At 54.6% G+C, this 23,542-nt stretch overlaps 2 protein-coding genes across 6 annotated transcripts in view; one reads left to right on the plus strand and one right to left on the minus strand.

Annotated features, from left to right (window-relative positions):
• Positions 1-23,130, plus strand: part of CCDC9B (coiled-coil domain containing 9B) — a 34,070-nt gene extending 10,940 nt beyond the window's left edge. For 2 of the 5 annotated variants that reach the window (XM_064485735.1, XM_064485734.1), the window contains exons 2-11: positions 15,054-15,167; positions 15,440-15,547; positions 16,140-16,295; positions 16,387-16,512; positions 17,173-17,372; positions 17,667-17,728; positions 18,309-18,362; positions 18,462-18,561; positions 19,230-19,272; positions 19,355-23,130. In XM_064485735.1, the coding sequence (XP_064341805.1) occupies positions 15,078-15,167; positions 15,440-15,547; positions 16,140-16,295; positions 16,387-16,512; positions 17,173-17,372; positions 17,667-17,728; positions 18,309-18,362; positions 18,462-18,561; positions 19,230-19,272; positions 19,355-19,900 (1,485 nt within the window). In that variant the 5' untranslated portion in view covers positions 15,054-15,077 and the 3' untranslated portion in view covers positions 19,901-23,130. The other 3 variants (XM_010989326.3, XM_064485736.1, XM_064485737.1) reach the window with 3 other exon arrangements.
• On the minus strand, positions 159-554 carry LOC105096909 (pre-mRNA 3' end processing protein WDR33; the record flags this gene model as incomplete). The annotated part of the gene is given in 3 exon segments (XM_031453306.2): positions 159-229; positions 232-484; positions 486-554. Coding segments are annotated over 3 exon segments (393 nt in total), but the record flags the coding sequence as incomplete, so codon positions are not given.
• Positions 23,131-23,542: the final 412 nt, after the last annotated feature.

Below are 23,542 nucleotides of genomic sequence, written 5' to 3' on the forward strand. Positions count from 1 at the left end.
ACAAAAGGAAAGGTGACCTTATTTAGCCATATGCTATGGACACCTCTGACCCAAACTGCTGAGAATGCCTGACTGGCTGCCCATTTTCACAACTAGGGAATTCAGAGACCACTGGGCCCCCTGAAAGTCAGGTTGGATGTAAAGGAAGACAGGCTCTTTTAAGAGTAGAACATGGCCTCCAGGAGGCTATTTATTAGGAAGAGAAGACTCTGGTTCAGGCCCCATGCCAGTCAGTCTCCCCAGTCTTGTGTCTTCTTTCTTCTGCTTCCTCAGTGATGTGGACCATGGGGGTGTCCATGGTGCCCTGGGGGGGGACCACCATGGCAGTGCCCTGGGCCAGGCGGGGGCCCACCTCCATGGCAGTGCCCTGGGCCAGGCGGGGGCCCACCTCCATGGCAGTGCCCTGGGCCAGGCGGGGGCCCACCTCCATGGCAGTGCCCTGGGCCAGGCGGGGGCCCACCTCCATGGCAGTGCCCTGGGCCAGGCGGGGGCCCACCTCCATGGCAGTGCCCTGGGCCAGGCGGGGGTCCACCTCCATGACAGTGCCCCTGTGGAAAGCCAGATGAACAATGTTAAAGTCAGAAGTCATTGCAGTCTTACCAGAGATCAACTCCCCTTCTTTCTTCCCTTTTCCCCTCCCCAGCCCCTACTCTAGAGGACCCAGGATTCCTGAGCACTAGCAGGGGTCATGGTGGACGGCTGGGAGACAGAGACAGCAAGTGACTGCTCCTAGCCCTGGGCCTTTTGCCTTGATGAAGCCACAGCGCAGAGCAGACACAGGAGAGGAACCTAGACTCACTGGTTTCCCTTCCTTAAGCTGCGATATGACTCCCACTCCCTGGACCTAGGTTTATTTTATCTGTAACCAAGAAGCCAAATTATCTCATCTTCTCCCTTCCCTCATCCAGGAACGCTTGCAGAGTGATTAGAGGTTTTGCCATGCTGACTATTTAGAAGTGAACGTGGGGCGAGGGGAGGCTACAGAGGAACTCACTGAGGGCCAGGGGCAAGGAGGAGACAGGAGGCAGGGTAAGGGAGATACTGGAGCCAAGGAGGAGAAGGAGAAGGCAGCTGGAGGGTGAGAGGAGACCAAAGGTAGGAGGTGGCAAGGTAAGGATGTGCTTATTCTCTAGATAGGTAGTGAGTGCACGAGTGCAGGTACAAAGGTCTGTGCTCCATTTACATACCAGTAGCAATGTCTGTATACATGTGCATGGGTGGGAGCATATACATGCCTGCTGTGTACACAGATACATGCATATGGGTGCATGTGCCTGGTTGTGTGTACATGACAGTGGGAGTGTGTGAGCCCATGACTGTCCCTAAGCAGGTACCAGACTCAAGAAATCAGGTAGAATAGGAGGTAAAATCAAGGTTTTATTTCCTGAGACAGAAGAGGCCTGGAAAGAGTGATTTAACCTCCTGTCTTGGCTGAAATCACTCCTGAGGCCCCGAGGCCAAAGAGTTTCTTTGCCTCTTGCCCCAGGCCCAGGGAAGAGGAGAAAGACACCACCTTGCTTCTGGTGCTGGGCACTGGGGGCTTGGGGCCCTGAGGGAGCAGGGGTGGGCCTAGGGGTTGGATAACTCCCCAGTCTGCTGCTGCCTCCTAGGGCCTCATTGGAGCTTGTAACAGGTCGGGCAGAGAGAGGCTCCAGGGCAAGGGGACTTTCCTGTGACCATGTGAAGAGAAGCCACTGCGCTGTCTAGGCTCAGTGATGCCTGGACGCTGACACTTCCCACCCTACTTGTCTCTTCTTCTATGACTCTTTTTGTGCTGGGGCCAGTTCCAGGCCTAGGAGTGGGGTCTGCTGGTGGAAGCCATTGGTGGGGGCTGGGGGAAGAGGAAACAGGGATGAGGGCAGGCAGCCCCCTTCTCTGGCAGAGGCAGGTCAATGGGGCCCTGCAGTGTGGTTGGGATTTGGGAGGAAGCCAGCTCTCCAGGGAGGTAGCTAGGAAAGCAGGGAAGCATGGAACAGGAGGGGAAGCAGCAGGAGACAGGATGGGCTGCTGGAGCAGGGAGGGGAGGTGAGGAGAGGAGACAGACAGATGGGAAAACAGGAGAGGAGCCGAGGAGAAGGCTGCAGCCAGCAGGCGGTGGACTTGTGCAGTGATGCTCCGCCCCCTCCCTTTCCCCCCACCCACCGTGGGCCTGAGGCCTGAGACTGCTCCCTGCTCTACATTTGAGGGTAGTTGTGGCTGCTCCCTTGGGGTCTAGGAAGGAGGCTGGAGGTCTAGGGGAACATTGCAGCTAGGAGGAAAAAGAGGAGAAGGCGAAGGAACTTTCCTACCTTTGGACCTGCAGGAGAAGATGGGGAGGAAAAAAAAAGTAGCCTTGATTATTTGGTTCTGCAGTGAGACTCCTGTCTTCTTCCTGATGCTGATTCTGTGCCCACCTCCCACTCCTCTTCCCCAACAAGGCTCCTCAGACTTGGCCACTTGCCTGACCATCATCCCTTCATTCATTCGCTCAACAACAGATCTATATTGAAAGTCAATGCAAAGTTCAGTAGTGCATCCCTGTTTGCTCAAGAGCTGGCTGAGTTCCCCTTGGGTAGGGAGGGGCTAGTTAGGAAGTGTGGGTTCCTGTCCCCACTCTGTCAGCTGTCTGCCTTCCCAGCCTCAGCCAAACTCTGTGACATTCCGCACAGGGAGGCACTCTGCATTGGCAAACCCTGTTTCTTTTACCTCCACCTCAGGTGGGCCCAACACAGCTTCCCCCTCTGCCCCCTCCCCCGAGACCCCAGTTGTTTCAGCCCAGTCTCTGCTCAGATCCTCTGCTGTTCCTTTGCTCCTGCTTCTGACTTTCTGGTCCCAGCTCTTAGTAGCCTTTGCTCATGTCTCCTGCCATTTGGAAATCTCTCTTGCTCGACTCTATGTTGCATTCCTGCAAGAGGTCCACTTTAGACCATCCTGCCTGCTCCGACTGCCCAGCTGCGGGTCCAGCAGGCTCATTTCTGCAGTAACCAATCTGAGTGTTTCTGAAGTACTCCACTGGTGGGAGTCACCTACTCAGTGACATTTAAATTTCTTGAGGGCTAGCATGATCTTTTGTTCCTCTTGAGGGGAGCCAGTGGCACAGCTGCCAGGAGCTGGGTTCTGGGCTCTAGACCCAGCCACACCTCCAGACCCAGCCTCACCCTGAGAATGACCTCTAACTTCCCTAGAGCTCATGTGTATAATGGGAGGAGCCCCTGTCACACACACACACACACACACACACACACACTCTTGGCTTGCAGTAGATATGACTGACTGACTTCCCCCACCTTCACCACCCTCATTCCTTCTCCCTTCTCCCACCCTACAGCTGCCCACTACAATAGTTACCTCGATCCATCTTTATGGGGCAAATGCAGGGAGTGACAAGAAGAACACCTGTGATTCAACAGGTAAAGTTTAGTTTGCTATAATCTAAATCTCTCTGTCTCCCTCCCAGGGATGTACCCTTATAGCCCCTTCAAGGGATGAAAGGGATAAAACTGCTCCCTCTGGCTTAACTTGGTACTCAGTATGGAACTGGGCACTGAGTGAGCACCAGCATAAGTGCTGAGTGGACCCAGTGGTTTCAACCACATGGTGGGTAGACAGAGACATGAGACCATTATGCACCCCTGAACCCTGCACCCTCACACTTGACCTCTTAGATCCACCCCCAGGCTCACGGTCATGTATTAATTCATTTCTACTTGGGTCAATTTCAGTCATGGTTATTCTTGCAGTGCCTACCATGTGTCAGGTACCCAGTCCCCAGAGACTCTTGTCCATGTAAACACCTGGCATAAAGGTGTAGAGGGAGGTTTGGTGAGATCGGTGCACCTAGAGCAGGGAGGATGGGGTTGGTAGGTAGTGGCCTCTGGGGGATCCCGGGACCCTAAGGCCTTTGCCCCTGCAGTACAAGTGAATGGAAAACCTTCCCCAGTCCAAACTGCTTGTTCCTCTCTCCTCCCACCAGAATTGGAAGGGGGCTTGAGGTCTGAGCCAATTTGTCATTTGCCAACAAGTGTGCTCTCATAGGATGGAGCTTCTGGGGTGCCCTGCTGCCAAGGCTAGGCTTGTCTTGCTTGGGGCTGGTGCATAGGTCACAATGGACAACTCCAAAATGGCCCCAGTGCAAAGACGGTATGTTCATTTTTTTCTGACCCACAAATCAATATATGTGACATAAGGACCAAATACTTGACATCAGGGTGCTCTGATACTCATATGGTTGCTAAACATACAAGCACATATGAGTTCACACACAAACACACACACACCCCTGTAACACTATAGCCCAGCCCCTTGCAGGACCGGCCCTTGGCACTTTTGAGGCACCCATTTTTGTTGGATTCTACTTGTGCCACAAATGTTCAGCTGAGGTCAGCCTCTGAGCTATGTCATGGTCCTTCCTGCCCCCTCCTCCTTCCCCTTAGTGATGAGTCTGAAAGAGATCCATGAGACTGGGCTTGGGTGGGGGGGGGGGTGGTAAAGAAAACCTTAGGGCCAGCCAGGATCTGGCTTGGAAGACAGAGAAAAGATATGCCTTGGAAAAAAAAATCCCATTAAAAAATGGGTAAATAACCTGAATAGACAGTTCTCCAGAGAAGACATCCAGATGGCCAGCAGGCACATGAAAAGGTGCTCAACATCACTAATCATCAGGGAAATGCAAATAAAAACCACAACGAGATATCACCTCACACCTGTTAGAATGGCTGTCATCCGAAAGATAAGAACTGTGTGTTGGTGACGATGTGGAGAAAAGGGAATGTAAATTGGTTCAGCCCCTGTGGGAAATGGTATGGAGGTTAAAAAAATTAAAAATAGGACTACCATATGATCCAGTAATTCCACTCCTGGGTATTTATCCAAAGAAAACAAAAACACTAATTTGAAAAGATATATGTGCCGCCATGTTCACTGCAGCATTATTGACAACAGCCGAGATGTGAAAACAACCTGAGTATCCATCAACAGTTGAATGGATAAGTAAAATATATATTATACACAATGAATATTACTCAGCCATAAGAAAGAATGAAATCTTGCCATTTGCAACAACATGGATAGACCTTGAAGGAACTATGCTAAGTGAAATAAGTCAGACAGAGAAAGACAAGTACTATATAACCTCACTTATATGTGGAATCTAAAAAAAAAATCCCCCAAACAAATAAAAACCTCTCAAGCTCATAGATACAGAGAACTGACTGGTAATTGCCAGAGGCAGAGGGTGGGGCTTTGATGAAATGGGTGATGAGGTCAAAAGGCACAAACGTGTACACCTGAAACTAATTTAATGTTATATGTTAATTATACCTCATTTAAAAAAAAAAAAGACCTTGGACTGTCTCTCCCTAGTTCAGGCCAAGATGCTTGAGGGACAGGAGTTGGTGGCTACAGAAGGGAACTAATGCAATCCCCTCATTCCTCAGCTAAACCCCTCTCCCTGGCACGTCAAAGGCTGTAAACTCAAGGAGACAGCGCAGGCAGGGCTCAGCCCAGGAGTGGGTGCAGGGCGGGGGGCAGGCACATAGGCAGACACACAGACAGACAGACACACAGCACACGGACCTACAAAGCATTTATGAGACACAAACCAACACCCAACCACAGATTCATGACACCCTCACAAAGAGACACAGAAGCACAGATTCCAGTTCAAGACACATACACACATATCCAGGGAGACCTGATCACACCGACCCACAACGCACTCTCACAGAGCCCCTTCTGTCCCCTGCCCACAGCCAGCAGAGCCAGACCCTTACCTGAGAGTGCAGACAGAGCAGGGGGCAGGAAGCAGTCTGAGGTTCTGTCAGTCCTCAAGTGTATTTGTAAAGGGGAGGGAGGAGCTGGGATGGACCAGGTACATAGGGTGTGGAGGAATGAGAAAGGCTAATATTTAACTGGGCAGAAATAGGGTGTGTGTGTGTGTGTGTGTGTGTGTGTGTGTGTGTGTGTGTGTGTGTGTGTGTGTGTGTGTGTGTGTGTGTGTGTGTGTGTGTGTGTGTCTCTAGTGGAGGAGCCTGTGAAATCTTTGCCTGAGCAGCCAAGTTCCAGGCCTGAATTCTCAAATGTGCTGCCCAAGCTCAGGAAGCTAGCCTGGGAGTGGAAATTGAATGAGTCAGAAAACAAACAAACAAACTGTGGTTACCAAGGGGAGGAGGGACAAATTAGAGGTATGGGATTAACAGACATTAACTACTATATATAAAATAGTTAAGCCACAAGGCTGTACTGTATGGCACAGGGAATTATAGCCATTATCTTGTAATAAACTTTAACAGAATATAATCAACAAAAAATACTGCATCACTATGCTGTACAACTGAAACTAATACAGTATTGTAATTCAACTATACTTCAATCCAAAAAAAAAAAGAGTTTTAAAATAGATAAGATCAATACATTTCCAGGACATTGAAAAAAGAAAAAAAAAGAGGAGTTTCCTGATAGAATGTCCACAAGCAGGAAGGGACCCTAGGGTTTTGCAGTCCAGGCCAGCTCACTCTGTACTCTGCAAGCCCCTGTGGACTGGCCCCGCTGACCCCTTGACCTCTGCTCTGTGTCACAGCCCTTTGCTCTGTGTGTTTCAGTCACGCTGGCCTCCCTTAGGCCCCTGCAGACACACCAGGTGCCTCTGTTACAAGCTCCCGTCTCTCCCTGCATCCTTTCCTCTCATGTCTCCTGCTCCACAAGACTCTGCTCTCACCTTTGTGTTCCCAGGCACTGGCCCTTAAGAGATGTCTTGGCACTTAGCAGATGCCTAATAAAAATCTGGTGAATGAATGCAAGGTTGGAGTGTAGTTACAGTTGAGTAATAACTTGTCTCCATCTCTGTGGTTTATATTTTATGTTTTTCTCTCTCTTTTACGTATTGTTAAAAAATATTTTTTTCCTGGAAAAAGAAGGAGGAGGATCTCTCCCAAGATCCCAGCCCCCTGGCTGACCTGAGCTCACGCGTCCCACCCCTTGGGCTCACTGTGCTGGGGGAAACAGGCCAGCTGAGACTGCCACCCTCAGCTAGGTGAGGGGGCCCAGTTGGCCCCCTTTTCAATCAAGGAGAACAAAGACCATGTGAGATCAAACACCCGCAGACGGAAGCAGAGAAGTTCAAACAGCTGCTGTTTCCAGGTTCTCCTGTGAAAAACCTGGCTGAACTAGATGCACCTGAACTTTCTTAAATTCATTTGTAAAAAGTACCCTACCTCAAAGAAGGGGAAATCCAGGGCCTCACAAAGGTTCATCCTTGAAGGTTCACAGTAACTTTGTTTGGGATAGCTAAACATGGGGAACTTCTCAAATGTCCGTCAACAAGCGAACGTATAAAGGAACCACGGTGCAGGCATTCGATGGAACACCAGTCAACAGGAAAAAGGAATGAACAACTGATACACACAAAAGCATGACTGAAAGTCAAAATAACTGTTGAGTGAAGGAAGCAAGGCATAAAAAATACATACTGTGTGGAGGGGGAGGGTATAGCTCAGTGGCAGAGTACATGCCCCGTGTGCGCATAGCCAGTTCAATCTCCAGTACCTCTGTTTAAAAAAAAACAACCTAATTACTTCCTCCCAAAATAAAAATAAAACAAAAAACACAATGAAGGGGAAAAGATAGGATAAGTCAAAAAATACATACCATATAATTGCCTATAAAGTTCTAGAAAAGGTAAACTAATTGATAATGACAGCAGATCAGTGGTTGCCCGGGGCGATAGCGCGGTGGCAAGGGGGAGGCGCCAGAAGGAGACATTAGGGAACTTTTGGGTTTGATGGATATGTTCATTATCTTGATTGTGATGATGGTTTCCTGGAATAAACACATGACCAAACCCATCAAATTGTATAATTTGTGCAGTTTCTGGTATATCATTGTGGCCTCAATCAGAGCTATAAAGACGGAAGTAACAGAACCACATCAGAAAACAATTTGGAAAATGGAGAGGAGAATAGTGATTCTCCTTTATTTCCACAGTGGGCAGGAAAGTGTTTCTGTCAGGTTCTTTTAAAATACCAATGATCACATATCAGCTCTTGGAGATAGGTGTTATTATCTTCCCCTCTTCTTTAGATTAGAAAAAGCCAGGATTCAGAGAAGTTAAGGAACTTGCCTGAGGTCACCCAGCCAGTGTGTAGTTAGTCCTAACTGGGGACGGTCTGAGTCTAGAGCCTAGGCCCCTTCTCCACATTACATTGTCTCTCTTTCGGGAATGTTCTTCTGAAAAATTCCAGCCTGCTTTGATAACATTGTAGGCAAAGGACTTTGGTTTATGACTAGGTGGGGTGTTATTAATCCATCATACACATATTTGCTGTGAGACTTCGGGGATCCAGGGCATGGAGGGCTGGCGAAGGTCTGCAGCAGGTTTACAAAGGCGCGGTGCCTGTAGTGATCACACCCTCCAGCCTGAGCTGCCTGAATGGCACTGCCTGTGGCCACCCACGCTCTGCCCTCACCAGCCCTCAGATCCCCCCTCTTCAGGAATCCTTTTCCCCTTCTGGGACCCTAATGACCTCCACCCCCATCCCTTGGCAGGAAGCTGAAAGGTCTTCCCTATGTCTTCATGGACCTCCAAGGGGGCAAAGGGGCTACAGGGCTGAGGAGGGTAGTGGGTGCTCGTGCGGAGGGCTCGAGGTTTGGGACCTCAGTTCTCACCATCTCTGGAGTCAGGGTCTGGGGCATGGGAGGCAGGCAGGTGGTACAGAGGTCTTGGGCAGAGGAGGTGGACCCATTTTGATGGGGTGGACAGAGAAGCTAGGACAATCTGAGTGGTCTGGGTGGGCAGAGGCCCTCAGGAGGTGAGGAGCAGTGGTCGGCACATTGGGGTCAATTTATGGCATAGTATGATGTTTGTGGATTCTTTCATACTCAATCCTGAGATGCTGGGGCAAGCAGAGCCTTGAGGACCTGTGGGTCCCCTCCACTCTCTGGCACTGTGCCTTACAAAGAGAAAGTGCTCACCACCAAATGCTTGGATTTATTGCCTGGCGAAGAGAGGTGGCCCTTCCATACCAGAAAGCCACCAGGTGGAGAAGAAAGGTGCTCTGGGAGCAAGAAGAGACACTTCTGGGGTGAGGGGCTGGGCTCAGGGAGAGGAGAGGCTGAGAGCATCTCCAGAAACGGTAGAGGCCAGGGGTGGGGATGTCAGGGAAAGTGGACTGACAGTGAAGGCCAGAAGGCAGGACATCGGTCATTGACCCTGATCTCCAAAGAGACTCAGATAACACCAGCCTTGGCTAATTCACAGATTTCAAAGCTTGACAAGATCAAATGACATCAGGTGTGTGAGGGCTTTGGCCGTGTTAGACGTAAGTGCAAGCTGTTGGTATGATTATCAGTATTGGCACTCATATCCTATTTTTTTCCTGGCCTCATCGGAATGAGGGAAGGAACTTCCTTTGCTCACACTGGGATCTTCCTGTCGGACACATCCCCACCTTTGGTCCTGGCATAGCTCAGAGTATTTCGCAGGCAGGCTCCTGAGAGCCCCTCTTTCCCTGCCCAAGCATCTTGCCACAGCCTCCTTCCCCATGAAGTGACCAAACATCCAGGTTTGCCTAGGAGTGAGGGAAGTTCTGATTTTAAATTTGTAAATTTTTAATATAATTTTTAAAGGTTACATTCCATTTACACTTATTACAAAATATTGGCTATATTCCCTGTGCTGTACAATACATCCTTGTAGCTTCTCTTACACCCAATAGTTTGTGCCTCCCACTCCCCTACACCCATATTGTCCCTCCCACTCTCCCTCCTGATAACCAGCCACTGGTTTGTTCTCTACATCTATGAGTTCTTTTTTGATTATATTCACTAGTTCGTTGTATTTTTAGATACCACATGTAAGTGATATGAGTGGTATTTTTCTTTCTCTGTCTGACTTCACTTAGTGTAATGCGGAGGGGAGTTCTGGACACAGGACTTTCAGTGCTAAGACAGGGTCAGTGCCAGGCAAACCTGGACAACTGGTCCTACTGCTTCCCTCCCACCCCCAGGCTGCTTCCTCTTCCCTGCGGTGACAGTGGTGTCCCAAGCATTTCAGCATGTTCTCACCCTGGTTGCCTTCTCCCACCTTGAAGCCTCTAGGCCACTGACACCACCCAGAGAGGGGGGACGACTACCATCCCCTAACTCTGCCATTCCAAAGGCCCTTCCTTTTTTTTCAGTGGGACGAGCCAGCTCTCACCAATCCCTCGACCTTCTGTTGGGCTTCTGTCCTCCTCTCCAACCCTCAGAACTGTGCCAGACCTTTGCCCTATCCCTGGAGGGTGTGGCCCCACCCACACCTCACCCCCATGAGAGGCCCCTGTGGTCTGTCCCATGTCAGCCTTCCAGCCTCCCTGCCTGCCCAGAGGAAGGAGGACCCTGGGCACCTGTAGGCAAGCCCAGCCAACTCCCACATCCACCAGGGCCCGAGGCCTGAGTCCTCCATACTGTCTTGGCTGCCCCTCCCGCATATCCCCCCTACCCCACTGCCCCTGACTTCCCAATGCTCTGAGGCCTCCTGAGGCTCTCCTGCTTACACTTACTCTTCCCTGGACCCCCACCCCCTAGCCCTGTCTGGTGCAGACCTCTCTCTCCAGAGTCTGGACTCAGCCTCCTCCCTGGCTTCCTAAACCACTGCATGGCCTCTTCCGGCCCTGCTGTCAAACCTTTAGCGAGACCCTCTGGACTCCTCTGCCCCCTTAGTCAGTCCTTCAGTGACCTCCCTGCTCTGGTCTGCACCTTCCTAACCTAATGCTCTCTTACTGCTAAGAAGCCACCACTGCCTCTCACGCCGCATTCATAGGACGCTGTCTCACTGCCACCCCCTGGTGGAGTCTTGCTTATCCCCTGGTTGCTTAACTCCTGGAATACTCCTCAGCTGATCTGAGTCCATGCCACCCTGGCCTCAGACTGAAGTGGCCTGGTATCAAGTGTCTCTGCAGTGGAGCTGGGTCTTCACTCTTTGTTCCCTCATTGACTTGGCCAGGTGAAGTAGCTCGGGGGTTTAGTTCCACACAAGGGTTCACATCCCACTGCTGGGCCTGGAGCTGGAAATCTCAGGAGGCCCAGGTCCAGGGAGTGCCCTGGAGAGCCGAATGGAGGAGGGGCTCCCCAGACTATCCTTCTGCCACCTGATGCTTCAAAGGCATTGGCCCCACCTTGCTCTGGCATGCGTGTTCTTGGGAGTGTAGGGCCCAGACTGTCCCTATCAGCGAGAGCCTCATAAGGCTCCTCCCTCCGGCCTTACCTCATACACTGAGTTCTCCCTACCCAGGGCTAGGCCTAGCCTGGCCCGAGAGGCCTGCACGAAACCTCTCATCAATAGGAGTCAAGAAAGCAGTTTCTTGACAGGGAGGTGCTGGAGGTGGGGTGGGGGTGCTGTGGGCCCAGCTGGCCGACTGCCTGAGAAGATGGGTGTGGGACCAGCCATGGAAGAGATGTGACCTGGATCTGTGGTCGTGGTGCTGGGACAATGGGCCCATCCCTGGGTGGAGGGGGCGGGGGCAGAATGAAGTATCAGCAGAAACAGTGTTGTTGGGGCAGCCAGGAAAAGAGCACTGGGCAGGAGGCAGGTGCCCGGCTTCAAGACTCCTTAGTGCCAAAAACAGGCTGAGCAGCCTGGGCAGAGGGTGCTAACTCTCTGGGCCTCCTCATCAATAAAGTAAGGCTTCTACAACGTGTGGCTTCTCTAGTCTGGTGGAGCTTCGAGGTGGGGTTTATGAAGTCTTGTGGGAGAGGAGCTGGGAAGCAGAAGGGAGCGGGAAGAGGGCCCCCAACCAGGCTTTCGTGACCCTGTTGCCCCCTAGTGGTGACAGAGTAACAGAGACACGGTCTCATAGGGGAACACCATGCTGGGAAGGGGAACACCAGAAAGGGAAAGGAGGTTCACTGTTAGGGACTTTACCACCCGCCCACAACCTCCCTCAGGGCTGCATGTGCTCTGGGTAGAGGGGAAGGCAGCCACAGCCGTGCACAAGATAGCACAGGTTACTCACTTGTGTTCATTCTGTGAGTGTTGAGGGAGGGTACTGTGCAGGCCCCGTGGATTCAGAGGCCCTTGGCACAACATTCTTGCCCTCAGAGAGCCTCTGGCCAGTGGGGAGCATACAGGCATACTGCAGACTCTGGAGAAAATAGGAGAACGTGGGGGCTGCTCCAAGGCATGACATATTGTGTGAGTAGCACTTGGGAAGCACATGCCCAGCCACCGTGGGGCCCTCTCTTACTATTGATTTGTGTTGGGCACACGGGCCTCCAGCCTGCTGGGTTGGGAGGCCTTGGCCACTAGGTTAGGGGAGTCTTTCCCTGCAGGCCCTTCCAGAAGGTATGGGTCACCCTCCATGCAGGATGGCTGGATTTCTACCTGGGCCTGCTGCTGTCCTGTCTCCACCCTGGCTGGGAACAGGAGCGAGTGGGACAACCGACCTTGCCTGGCCCCTGCAGCCTCCTCTACCTACACCCCTGCTCCCCAGATCTGGTTTAGGGACCTGGGTTCCAAAGACGACAGAGAACATTAGGTCTCACCTGCATCTCCCCCTCCCAGGCTGGTGCTCTGAGGGCCTTCAAGCTCCAACCACTACGCAGGCATGGGACGCGTGATGGGAAGCCTGACTTCCACCTCTCTGCCCCAGGGCCCTGCCCCTGGCCTTCAGAGGCTAGGCTGGAACTCTGTAGGCAGCACTTGGAGAGGGAGGGAGAAGGAGCGCGCGCATGTGTGTGTGTGCGCGCGCGCGCGCGTGTGTGTGTGTGTGTGTGTGTGTGTGTGTGTGAAAGAGAGAGGTGTGAGTGGGGAGAGAGAGAGGGAGCGAGGCCCAGGGCGAGGAGCTGGGGTGCGTCACTGTTCCTGGGAACACAGACGAGTCTGACTCAGTGGGAACATCCGGCACGAAAGGAAGAGAGAGTGCAGTGGCATTTCTAAGCAGGATGGGAACTCTGGGGTGGCAGAGATCGGGGCTATGGGGTCAGGGGTGCTGATCCAAGGCCTGGCCTGGAAGAGGCTAAGTGTGGTGGGGAGGGGAGGGTGGACAGGAAGAGATAGTTCAAGGGGAGCAGAGGTTGAACCTCTGGCTGCCTGGGCTGGTCTGGGAAGGAGAGAGAAGGCAGTGGGGCTTTTTGTTCTGGAGACAGAAGAGGACAAGTCATGCATGGGGTTAGGAAAACAGGCCTGGCCAATCAGGGAGGAGGAGGAATGCAGGGACTTCTGACTTGCCCTTCAGGGCCTGGAGGTCGGGGACCTGTTACTGTGGAACCAGACCCCTGTGATCCTGATACAGAGGGACCACCCTTCCTCCCAGCACCCCAAGCCCCAGGTCCCAGAGACTCTAAGGGGCAGGATCACCAGGGAAGCTGCTCCCTTGGGCAGAGACGACAGCCTCAGGTGCACTGGGAAGATTTGGGGAGAGGCTTTCCCAAGAAAGGCTGCTTCCTTTCTTTGGGTCAGAGAAGCTGAAAGGACCAGCACTGGAGAGCAAGGCCAGGAAGGGCCCAGAGTCAGGAGCTGAGGGGGAAGGCTGTTGGCCAGCCCTGAGCTGTGCTGGCGCGGGCCCTGTGGGAAGCTCCCCACACCAAGGGGAGACCCAGACAGCTGAGCCTTCCAGGAGTGGCTGAACTTTAAAATATAGGCAAGACAATGTTGAACCTAAAGGAATGAATGACTAAGGATGTTATTTTAGGCATGCGGTAGTACCTCGTGGCCTACGATAGGTGAGCTTCTTAATCCCTCAGAATTACTTAAACCAGTGCTAAAGAGTGAGGGGAGGCTCATTTGGGGTGGGGCCCTCAGACCAGGGAGCCAGATGGGCTGGGCTGTAGGCTTTTCTCTACTAACCGGAGAAATGGAGGCCTACTTGGTTGCAGGCAGGCCCAGGCTGGGCCCTCCTGGGGCACAGGGCCCCGGCGGGAAGACAGGGCCTGGGGTAGCCAGGCCCCCTGTGGGCTCAACATGCCAGGGATAAGTCCCTGTCAGTCTGTCTGGGGACGCCGGGGCAGGGCAGGGAGAGGTGCTGGGCAGGGCCAGCTGGCTGCCGGTGCCCTGGTCCTCGCCCTCTGAGACTGGATGGGTGGGGGCGGTGGCCGCGGCGTTCCTGGCTGGGAGCCCAGAGGAGTCTTTTGTAATCACAACATGATCTCGTGTGCTGAGCAGCGAAGCCGGCAGGGAGAGGCCGGCAGAGGCCCGGCTCCGCAGTGGCTCCGGCTTCCCTCCTGCTCTGGCTCCCTCGGGGCTGCTCTGGAATTCTCTCTGTGCCCGCTATTGCCATGCACACGGCTGTGAGTGGCACCTTGCCTTTGGCGGGGGGCTTCTTGGGGCTGGGAGGGGGCTGGGACACCAGGCAGCCACACTCTGGGGGCAGCTGGGGACAGCTGGGCCTGGGAGGAAGAGGGCTGTGCCTAGGCGGGCGGGGGGCTGGGCAGGGGCACTGGCCACAACTGAGTCCCTACAGCCAGAGAAGGAGGGACCCAGGGATCTCGGTGCAGAGGCACTGAGGGGGCCAGGGTGGCTCCCTGGCTAGGCCAGCCCACGGTGCTAGATCTTTCCTGCCCCGACTGCCAGCAGCTTACAGCCTAGAGAGTTTGGGCCCATGGGAGTGGCTCTTTCCCACAGGCTGGGCACAGGCCTGGGGAGTGGGGTCCAGAGCCTGGGAGCCCAGGACAGAGCAGGGGCCTCTCTTTTCACTGTGGTTCTGGGCCTAGGAGCCAAACAGCTCCCTCTTCGACCTCCCGAATCCCCTGGCAACTTCCCAGTCACGGCAGGTTCCTCTGCCAGAGCCATTTATAACTCCCATTCCAGGCTCTGCTCAGCAGCGGAGCTCCCTGGAGAGCTGGGGGGAGGGGTGGCCACTGCTGGGAGCTACTGGGCCTGGGTAGGAGGCCCTGACCTGCGCCCCGCTGGAGGCAGAGAGATGGGCAGACTGGAACAGCGGGGTGGGGCCTTCCATGGGCCATCTCCCCATGTAACCCTAGCTCTGGGTCTGGGTCTGTTTCTTCGGTGGTAAGAATATGGTTGGGTGAGCAAATATGAAAGTTGGGGAACTGGTAAGGGATGGGCCCAGCAGTCAGGAGCTTGGGCCCCTGGCCTTCTGCAGGGGTCTCATGGGGCTGAGTCCCCGATGAGCAGGCAGGAGGAGAAGGACGCAGAGCTGGACCGGAGGATAGTTGCCCTTCGCAAGAAGAACCAGGCCTTACTGCGCAGGTACCAGGTGAGTGGGCCATGTCGGGCTGGGAGAACTGACTGGGCTGGCACTCCCTGTCTGACCTGCACACCCCTGCATGGTGGTCTCTCCCTGCAGGTTTCAAGGTTAGGGTGGGTGTGTTCCATCTCAGAGGCTCTGTGAGGGTCTCAGAGACTCTGTGACGCAGTGCCTCTGCCGCTTGGTGTCCCACTGGTGTCTCTCTGTGTAGGCCTCTCGGCGTCTGTGTCTCTGTGCGTCTGGGGGGCCCTGGCCTGTGCTGACCCCGGGCCGTCCCACAGGAGATCCAGGAAGACCGTCGGCAGGCGGAGCAGGGGGGCATGGCTGTGACCACACCGGAGCTCCTCCGGCCTGATGGCCTCACCGTCACCATCAGCCAGGCTCCTGGAGTAAGCCCCACCCAGGAGAGGGAGGGGTGGCAAGGAGGTGGGAGCCCAGCTTGTGCCAGGGGAGCACAGCTGCCCCCGTTCCTCTGCTTCTCCCACTTACATTCTGGAGTGTCCCTATCAGCTCCCAGCCTCATACAGCCCAGGCCACTGCCAGCCCCCATCCCCAGAGTCACAGCTGAAAGGCTACCAAATAGAATCCTCCTCGTGCCCTTTTCCAGCCACAGAGTTCTGCACCTGTGCCCCTAAGCACAAGCTGCTCCTAAACCCCAAACCCCAGGGGCACAGAGAAGCTGGGGCTGAATGCCAGGAAGAGTGTCTGAGGGACAGAGCCTCATTGTCTGAGCGCTTTGGATTTCTCAGCTCAGAGACGATGGGCCACTGTGGCGTCTTGGGCCCCTGGGTGGCCCCAGGCCTGGATAACCTAATGCCACTGGTATGTGGACGCCTCGCGGAGTCAGCTCCTCTATGGGCATTCCAGGGAGGGCCAGGGCTGGAACCCAGCCTGGGAAGCCGAACCACTCAAAGGACCCAGCCCCCAGCTCCTGCCCAGCTCTGCCCATGTGGCCTGAGGGCATGGCCCCTCATTCTGCAGGGAAAGCGGGTGGTCAGCCAGAACTGGGCAAGGAGCACCCTCGGACCTGGAGCAGCCAGTGAGATGCTTGAGGATGACGAAGCAGAGGCCCACATCGGTACCTTCTGCTTAGGGGAGCGAGTAGAGCTGGCTGTGACCATGGAAAACAAAGCCGAGGTGAGCAGGGTGGGTGGGGGAAGCCCAGGTGCCAGGTAGCCAGCCTCTTCTTCCCTGGCTCTGCCATGCTGCCCATCCTCACCTCCCTCAGGCCAAGCGGATTGTAAGTGAGAAGCCCACCAGAGCAAGGAACCAGGGGGCAGAAGGGCCACCTGGAGGGGGCTTGGGCCGGAGCCCATCCACACAGATGTCCATCAGCTCAGATTCTGCATGGAAGGTACTTCTTCAAGAGGGGACAGAGACATGAATGTGGTGGTCCCCATCTCGGGGAGGCATAGAAGCTGAGTCGCATATGTCACCATCTGCGGGAACATGGCCCAGGCAGCATTTGCAAGGATTCTCACTGCTTCTTCCTTTCTCTGGCCAGTCTCCATGTTGGGTGGGCCTTGCAGTGAGAGGCAGAGTAAACCAGAGATGAGACCCAGCCCCTTACCCCACCGGACCTCTAGTGGCGAGCCGGTGGGGTTCCGGAGGTAGGTCAGGAGTGTGTAGGAGACTGGCCATGTGCCAGATGTGACCTCTAGGTGGCAGCAGCCCCTAGTCCTGGCTCTTGCTCACAGCTGCTGAGTTCCTCTGCACCCAGGGCCTGACCACACACCCCTGCAACTGGGGGATAGGTCCTATTATTATCCCCATTTTACAGATGAGGAAATGATACACAGAGAGGTAAAGAAACTTGCCCAAAGACACAGCTAATATGTGGATGGAAATCATGTCCGTGGCAAACAGCCCATTAGAGATGGAATGGATCTAATTTTGGGGTGGGGACGTTGAAATCTTGAGAGGGGAAGGGGTTAGTACACTCTCTGGATCTCCATTCCAAGCCCAGGACTCTTTCTGCTTTGACCCCACAGTGCTGAGTGTCTTCTCCTTGCAGGGTGCCCGGGAGCCCCAGAGTCCGGGCCTGGTCCCAGGTCCAGCTTCTCACCCGCCCATGGTGAGGGCCCCAGAGGCAGGCTGGGACTATGCCCAGTGGAAGCAGGAGCGGGAGCAGATTGACCTGGCCCGCCTGGCACGGCACAGAGATGCACAGGGTGACTGGCGCCGCCCGTGGGACCTGGACAAGGCCAAGTCCACGTGGGTGGCAGGGCTGGGCAGCTTGCTGGGCTGACATGCTTGTGAGGCTGGAGGTTGGGCTAACTGTGGGTGCATCTTAGGGGGCTGCTCGGACCCTCCTCAGGGTGGTGAGGGTCTGCCTAGCCCTCTGGTCAGGCTCTGGGCTCAGGCCTCTCTGTGGGCACTGGACCCACTACCTCCCTGCTGTCCTCAGTTCTGGGGCTGGGGTTGGGGCAGGTGGTGCTGGTGTGGGTCTTGCTGCGGCCTCTGTCCTCCCTGCCACCAGCAGCCTGACTCCCTCTCTCTGCTACACAGGCTACAGGACTCCAGTAAGCCTCGGGAAGAGGGCCCAGCAGCCAGGGTGGGCAGCACAAGGGGTGAGCCAACACCCACTTCTTCCCCACCCTTGGCTTTTTTAAGACCCCTCACCCCAGTACTTTCTTTTCTCCATCTCTTGGTTTACCACTTCTTTTCAGAGCTGGAAGGAAGCATGGAAAAATACCTTCCTTCCTCTCCCTATCACAGGAGGGCACCATGACCTCCCTCCCCATCCTCTGAACCCACAGGTCCTGTCCTGGGTTCTGGCCCTAGAAGGTCTGGGAGGAGGCTCAAGAGGAAGTCAGCCTGGGGTCCTTTTAAGGTGTTGGTCCCTTGTGGGTGGGAGCTCTAGTTCCCCTGCCCCAGGCCTGTTGTGGAAACAGAGCTCTGAATCGCTGGTCATCATTTTACACACGAGAAAGCTGGGGCTGGAGAGGCTCTTCCAGTCACCTAGTCAGGAGTGGCAAAGCCAGCATAGGGGCCCAGCTCTCCTACTCTTAGGCCGAGACTCTTTTTGGGAGCCAGAACACTCACAACTGGACCAAGAGAAGGACCGACCACTTCCTGGTCCTGGAAGAACTGATGTTCCTGCTTTGGATCTGTTACCCCACTCTTTCCCCATTTCCTTTCCCCACTTAGGTCCCAGGAGCCACCGAAAGCTACATCCCCCACCAGTGCCCCCTGATGGCAAAGGTGAGTTGGGACAGAAGGAGGAGCAAGTCCCATGAGCTGGTAAAGGAGCTGGGGGGCTATGGACCTCTTCTCTCTTGAATTGTGGACCATCTCTTGCAGGTGGTACTACTTGGGGTGGACAACCCAGCAGACCCTTGGTGGTGCCGGCCACACGCAGCAAAGCCCAGGGGAAAGAGAGGCTGACTGGCAGGGCCCGCAGGTAACATGTGACAGGGAACAAAATCAAGGGAGGCATCTGAGTTCCCCGATTTCCTGGACCTCCCTTGCCCCTGGGAGGTCAGGACTGGCACTGGCCCAGGTGCCTGTGCTAGCCCCCGGGGTCTCTGCCTCTTGGCTAACTGCTGCCTGGTGGCAGGTTAATGAGATGTGGGGAGAGGCCATTAGCAAAGGCAGCAGCAGCAAGAGCCTGGTGCCCAGGGAGGCCGGTGGTAATTACAGCAGTTACCTTCCCCTGGGAAGTTAGGCAGCCTTTCTCAGGCAGCACAGGCCGGGACATGCCTGGAGTCCCCACAGAACTCAAAGTGCTGCAGGTTTGGCCATAAACAGCAGCTGGGGACCTGGGATGGGGCTACGGTAGAAAGAAAGAGGAAGGGAGAGAGAGAAAGAAAGAGAGAGAGAGAGAGAGAGAGAGGAAGAAAAGAGAAAGGAAGAAAGAGAAAGAAAAGAAAGAGGAAATGGCTGGGTTTGGGGAGCAAGGCTGGGCTGGGAGGGGAGCATCCTGGAGCCTCGTTCTGGCTCTGAGGTTCCTCTGAGACCCTTGGGCTCTCGCTTCTGTCCGGGGAACATGGGCTGCTGGCTATGGAGCAGGTAATGTGAAGTGGGGTGGGTGGGAGTAGGGCCTGCCATGTCTGTGCTGTGTTTCTACAGGTGGGAAATGAAGGAAAGCAAGGCGGAGCTGGAGAGCCAGGAGGTGGGTACTGGGGATAGGATGGGGTGGGCTAGGGACATAAGCCCTGAACTCACTAGCCAGCAGAGCCAACCTCTTGTTTCAGGGAAGCCAGAGCACCAGAAAGACTCTGAATGAGAAGGAACATGCACAGACTCTGAGCAGGATGGAGCCAGGCAGACCAACAAGTGCCCCGGCAACCAGCTCGGCCCCAGCATCAGGATCACCAGAGGGGCCAAAAGGGGAGTCAGGAGCTTCGACAGCCAGTCCCGTCCCTGACTCTCCACAAAACACTGACTTGGTTCCCCTCGACCTCTCTCTAGGAGGCGCCAGTAGTCCTGGGCCCGGGGAGAGCGAGTGTGTGCTCAGTCCAAGGCCTGGGGCCCAGGAGAGCCCTGTGTCCTGGCCAGGTGGTCCCGAGCAGCCCCTGGGGTGGAATGAGCCCCAGGCCAAGCCAGAAACCCAGGCTTGCTCTGGGCCCCAAAGAGGAGCAGGGCCCCTGGAGCCCAGAGAAGACAGGTCTGGCAAGGCCGGGGCCCAGCAGGGGCTGGCACTGCGAAGCAGGCCCCCCAGAGGAGCCAGCCAAAGGGCAAGGGGCACAGGAGGTGTGAGGAGCAGGACAGGGGGTCCTGGCCATGCAGGAAGATGCTGAGCAAAGCTTCTGGGAGCAGGGGGCCAGGCTGGGGAGGAGGAGGAGGGAAGATGCTGTCAAGAGTCTTCGTTCAATAGGTGTGGTGGCTGGTGGCTGTGGCAGCCCCGTTTGAGCAGTTTGGCGGAATGACACTGTGAAGGCAAGGAACTGGCCCCTGCACCTCACGGGTACCTCCCTGTGCACATGTGTGCTCTCACCTGCAGGTATAGGCCTTGGTGCATCCCTGCGCCATACCCGGTAGGCAAGCCCTGTCTTGAGCCTACTGCTGTCCAGGCCACAAGCTCCCCCACTATGGCGAGAAGACAAGCCTTAGAAGCACTCAGCACCTGGCTCGCCTGGCTCCTGTCACCCCCAGGGCCTGGACTCCCTTTCTGGCTGTCAGCTCCTGGCTCCTCAGGTCCAGGCAGCCTTAGCAGCTGACATGGCCAGCCTAGGCCTGGGCCCTTTCCTACACCCCTGTCTTGCATCCAGGTGACTCACAGTCCCAGACTCACAGGATGGCCAAACCAGGGATCTCACCATCAGCTGGCAGCCTCCTGCCTTTCGGGAGGAGGAGGCTGAGGCCCAGAGAAAGGGAGGCCACAGCTGGCAGGGACAGAGCTGGGGACAGGTCTCCTCTATGAAAGTAAGGGTCTCTGGAAAGCCTGCTCTCTGAAATGGGGTGGAGTGGGGAGGGAGAGCTTCCTCTCCCCACAGCAGGGTGGGAGAGCTCACCGTCAGGGACCTCCTCCCCAACACCCAGGTCAGACATCAAGTGCACCCTGAATGGGGGCAGAGGGGAGCCCTGCTGCCCAGGGTCGTTTCCTGCTATCTCTAACTTCCTCTTCCCGCCACCTCCCACACTGTGTCAAGCCAAAGGGAGGACTCAGGCAGGGACTTGATAGACAGAAACAGCGGCTCCAGCTAAGTACATCAGGACTTGTCTTTCCTACTTAGTCTCCGTTCCCGTCCCTCCCCTGAGGCCCACGTCTGGTGAATTATCCAGACTCCGCACAAGCTGTGGCTTCCTCTCAATTCAACAAACATTTCCTGAGCACCCACTACCAGCAATGCAACCGGTGGGCGATGGTGACTTTGCCAGCAAGAGGGAGGGAAGAAACCCAGTCATCCGGCAGATTCAGGCTGCACAGCAGGAGCTGTTCTTGGCTAGAGGTGCCCGACAGGGGCTGGGGATGGTGGTAGGAGCCCAAGGGAACCATCCCATCTCTGCTCACCAAGGCAGGGGCGCCTCCCTTTCTCATCAAGTGTGCCCCTTGTCCCCAAGCCTCTGCTTGGGTCTCCCCACATGGCCCTACTGCTTCCCTCTGATCCTGCCGTGGTTGTTCCTCTCTGCTGAGGGCCCTGGGCCTCACTAGCCTCTCTGGTTCTCTAGGAAGTGTCCAGAACATTCCCAGGATTTCTCCGCTGTCATAGTCAGGCATAAAGTATGGCTCAGCTGCGTGAGGGCTGGGCTTCCTCACTGGCTCTTGCTCCACTCTCTACCCTTCTATTCAGGAGGCAAGAGGAAAGGGTGTCTTTAGGGCAGATCAGATTGTTTAGAGCAGTGCTTCTCACACATTAAGGTGCAGACTAATGCAGATTCTAACTGGGGGGGTCTGGGGTAGACTTGGGAGTTTGCATTTTTGGGGAGGTAATTCGAATTTGCATTTTAAAGGCTCCAGGTGACACCTATGCTGCTGGTTCCTGACACACTTTGACAGTAAAGGTTTGGACTAGAATATGTGGAGGGCTAAGAGCTCTAGGCTCTAAGGGTTGCTGGCTCTGCAGGGGAGGGAGGCAGGCTGCCCCTGCCCGGTGGGGGCTTCCTGGCCTCAGAGCTGGGTAGGAAGCTGAGGCACTGAGTAGATGCTTAAGAGTGGGTGGTGCCAACTTCCTGTAGTGGGGAGTGAGAAAGCTGGTTGGGAATGGGATGAGGTGAAGGTGGGTGGAAGAGGTTGGTGTGGGATTGACCAGAGGATCGAGACTTTTGAAAGGCTTGGAAACATTCTGTGCTTATGGGAAGAAGACCCATGTGAGACATGAAAAGGCAAGGGTGAAAGATTCCAAGCTCAAGCCTTTTTCTTGCCTTCCAGTCACATATATATAGCTTTAGAGCACGGCATTAGCCCTGGAACCCATGACTCCCAAAGGATGGAGCTGGGTTAGGGTGGGCTCTGGCACAGCCCTCGAATTCAGATGTCTCCCAAGTAACTGTGATCCAGAATTTGAATTCTGAGATTCACAAACTGTCCCCAACTTCCAATGCTGCCCACTGTACAGACGTGCCTTCATTAAAGGGTGTGTGCCAAGGCATGTGTGACGATGGCTGGGGATGTAGAATTTGGGGAGAGCTCTGGTTCAGGCCTTACAATAGGACCTGAGCAGGAGAGAAAGCTGGGCAGAAGGGCTATGGAGAAATAGGGCTCCTTTCCCTTCGGGACGTTAGGAGAAAGGGATGTGGGGGTGAGTCAGTGGGGGCTGGAGAGAATGGAGACTGGCACAGGACACCTGCAGTGCAAGGCAGGTACCACTGAGCTTTTCTCAAAAGAGGAGAGCCCTATTTCAGGATAAGCAAACCAGCAGCTATGGTGGCCACCCCTCCTGCTCTGGGATGGAGCCAGCTAAGGAGCAGGAGGGAAGCTAGACGTCCCTCCACAAAGCTTGGGGCCATGGAAGGCGGGCCCATTTCTTCCTGGCTCCTCTGGTTCAAGGCCTGGCTGGGAGCCTTCCTCCTGGATGCCCTTCCCCTCTCCAACTAACAGAAAACTATTCCTCGAAGGTGGGAAGTTCTTCGTGGGAAGTGGCTTCAGGGTCCCAGGCACAAAGCTGGAGGAACTGACAAAGGAGAGTGCAAAGGGTCACAGAGAGCCGGCACATATCTCTGTCCTGGCCTGTATCACCCTACAGAGGGGAGCAGCAGACCATACCGTGAGGGAGGTATTTTTTGGATGACAGGCAGTGTGGTAAAGTGGAACAAACATGGGCCTTAGAATCCAACAGACCGAATCTGAATCCTAGGTCTGCCATCTGTTAGCTGGGTGACTTTAGTCAATTTTAACCTTTAAAGGCTCAGTTTTCTTGTCTGCAGAATGGAGCTAGTAATACCTATGTTGAAGGGTTATTGAGAAAATTAAAGATAAGAGTATGCAACTATACCTGGCACACAGTAGGCAGTCTATTAACAGTAGCCTGGCACACAGAAGGCACTCAGTAAATATCTGTTGAATAAATGAAGTAGCTATTTCTTGTGATCTCTGTCTACTTTGTTTTCTCTTTTCCATTGCCTTCTAGTCTCATCTTCCCTGGGGTCCATACACTCTCGGGGAAATAAGGGATGGTTGTAAAGGTTACCCAGCTTTCCAGGACAGTGAGCAGCTTTTAATCCCCTGGGGGAGTCTAGTTGAGTTAAAAGCATCACGAAGTGACCCTGCTCTTACAGGGAATGTTCTTTGACCTCTTCCACACACTGGATCACAAGGATGTCCTAAGCATTTCCCCCTGACTTTGCACACTGGCTTTTGCAGCTCAGAGCATTTCCTCTTTTTTTTGTTTACATCAGTAGCTATCTCATGAACTCACTCCCCAGAAACAAACTCCCTTGTGGCGTTTGCTCCATGCCTCCCAAAGTTGTATCACTCAAGGGAGCAGCATGACTATTTTCTT

This window comes from Camelus dromedarius, chromosome 5 (assembly GCF_036321535.1).
Source record: "Camelus dromedarius isolate mCamDro1 chromosome 5, mCamDro1.pat, whole genome shotgun sequence".
NCBI classification, from domain to species: Eukaryota; Metazoa; Chordata; class Mammalia; order Artiodactyla; family Camelidae; genus Camelus; species Camelus dromedarius.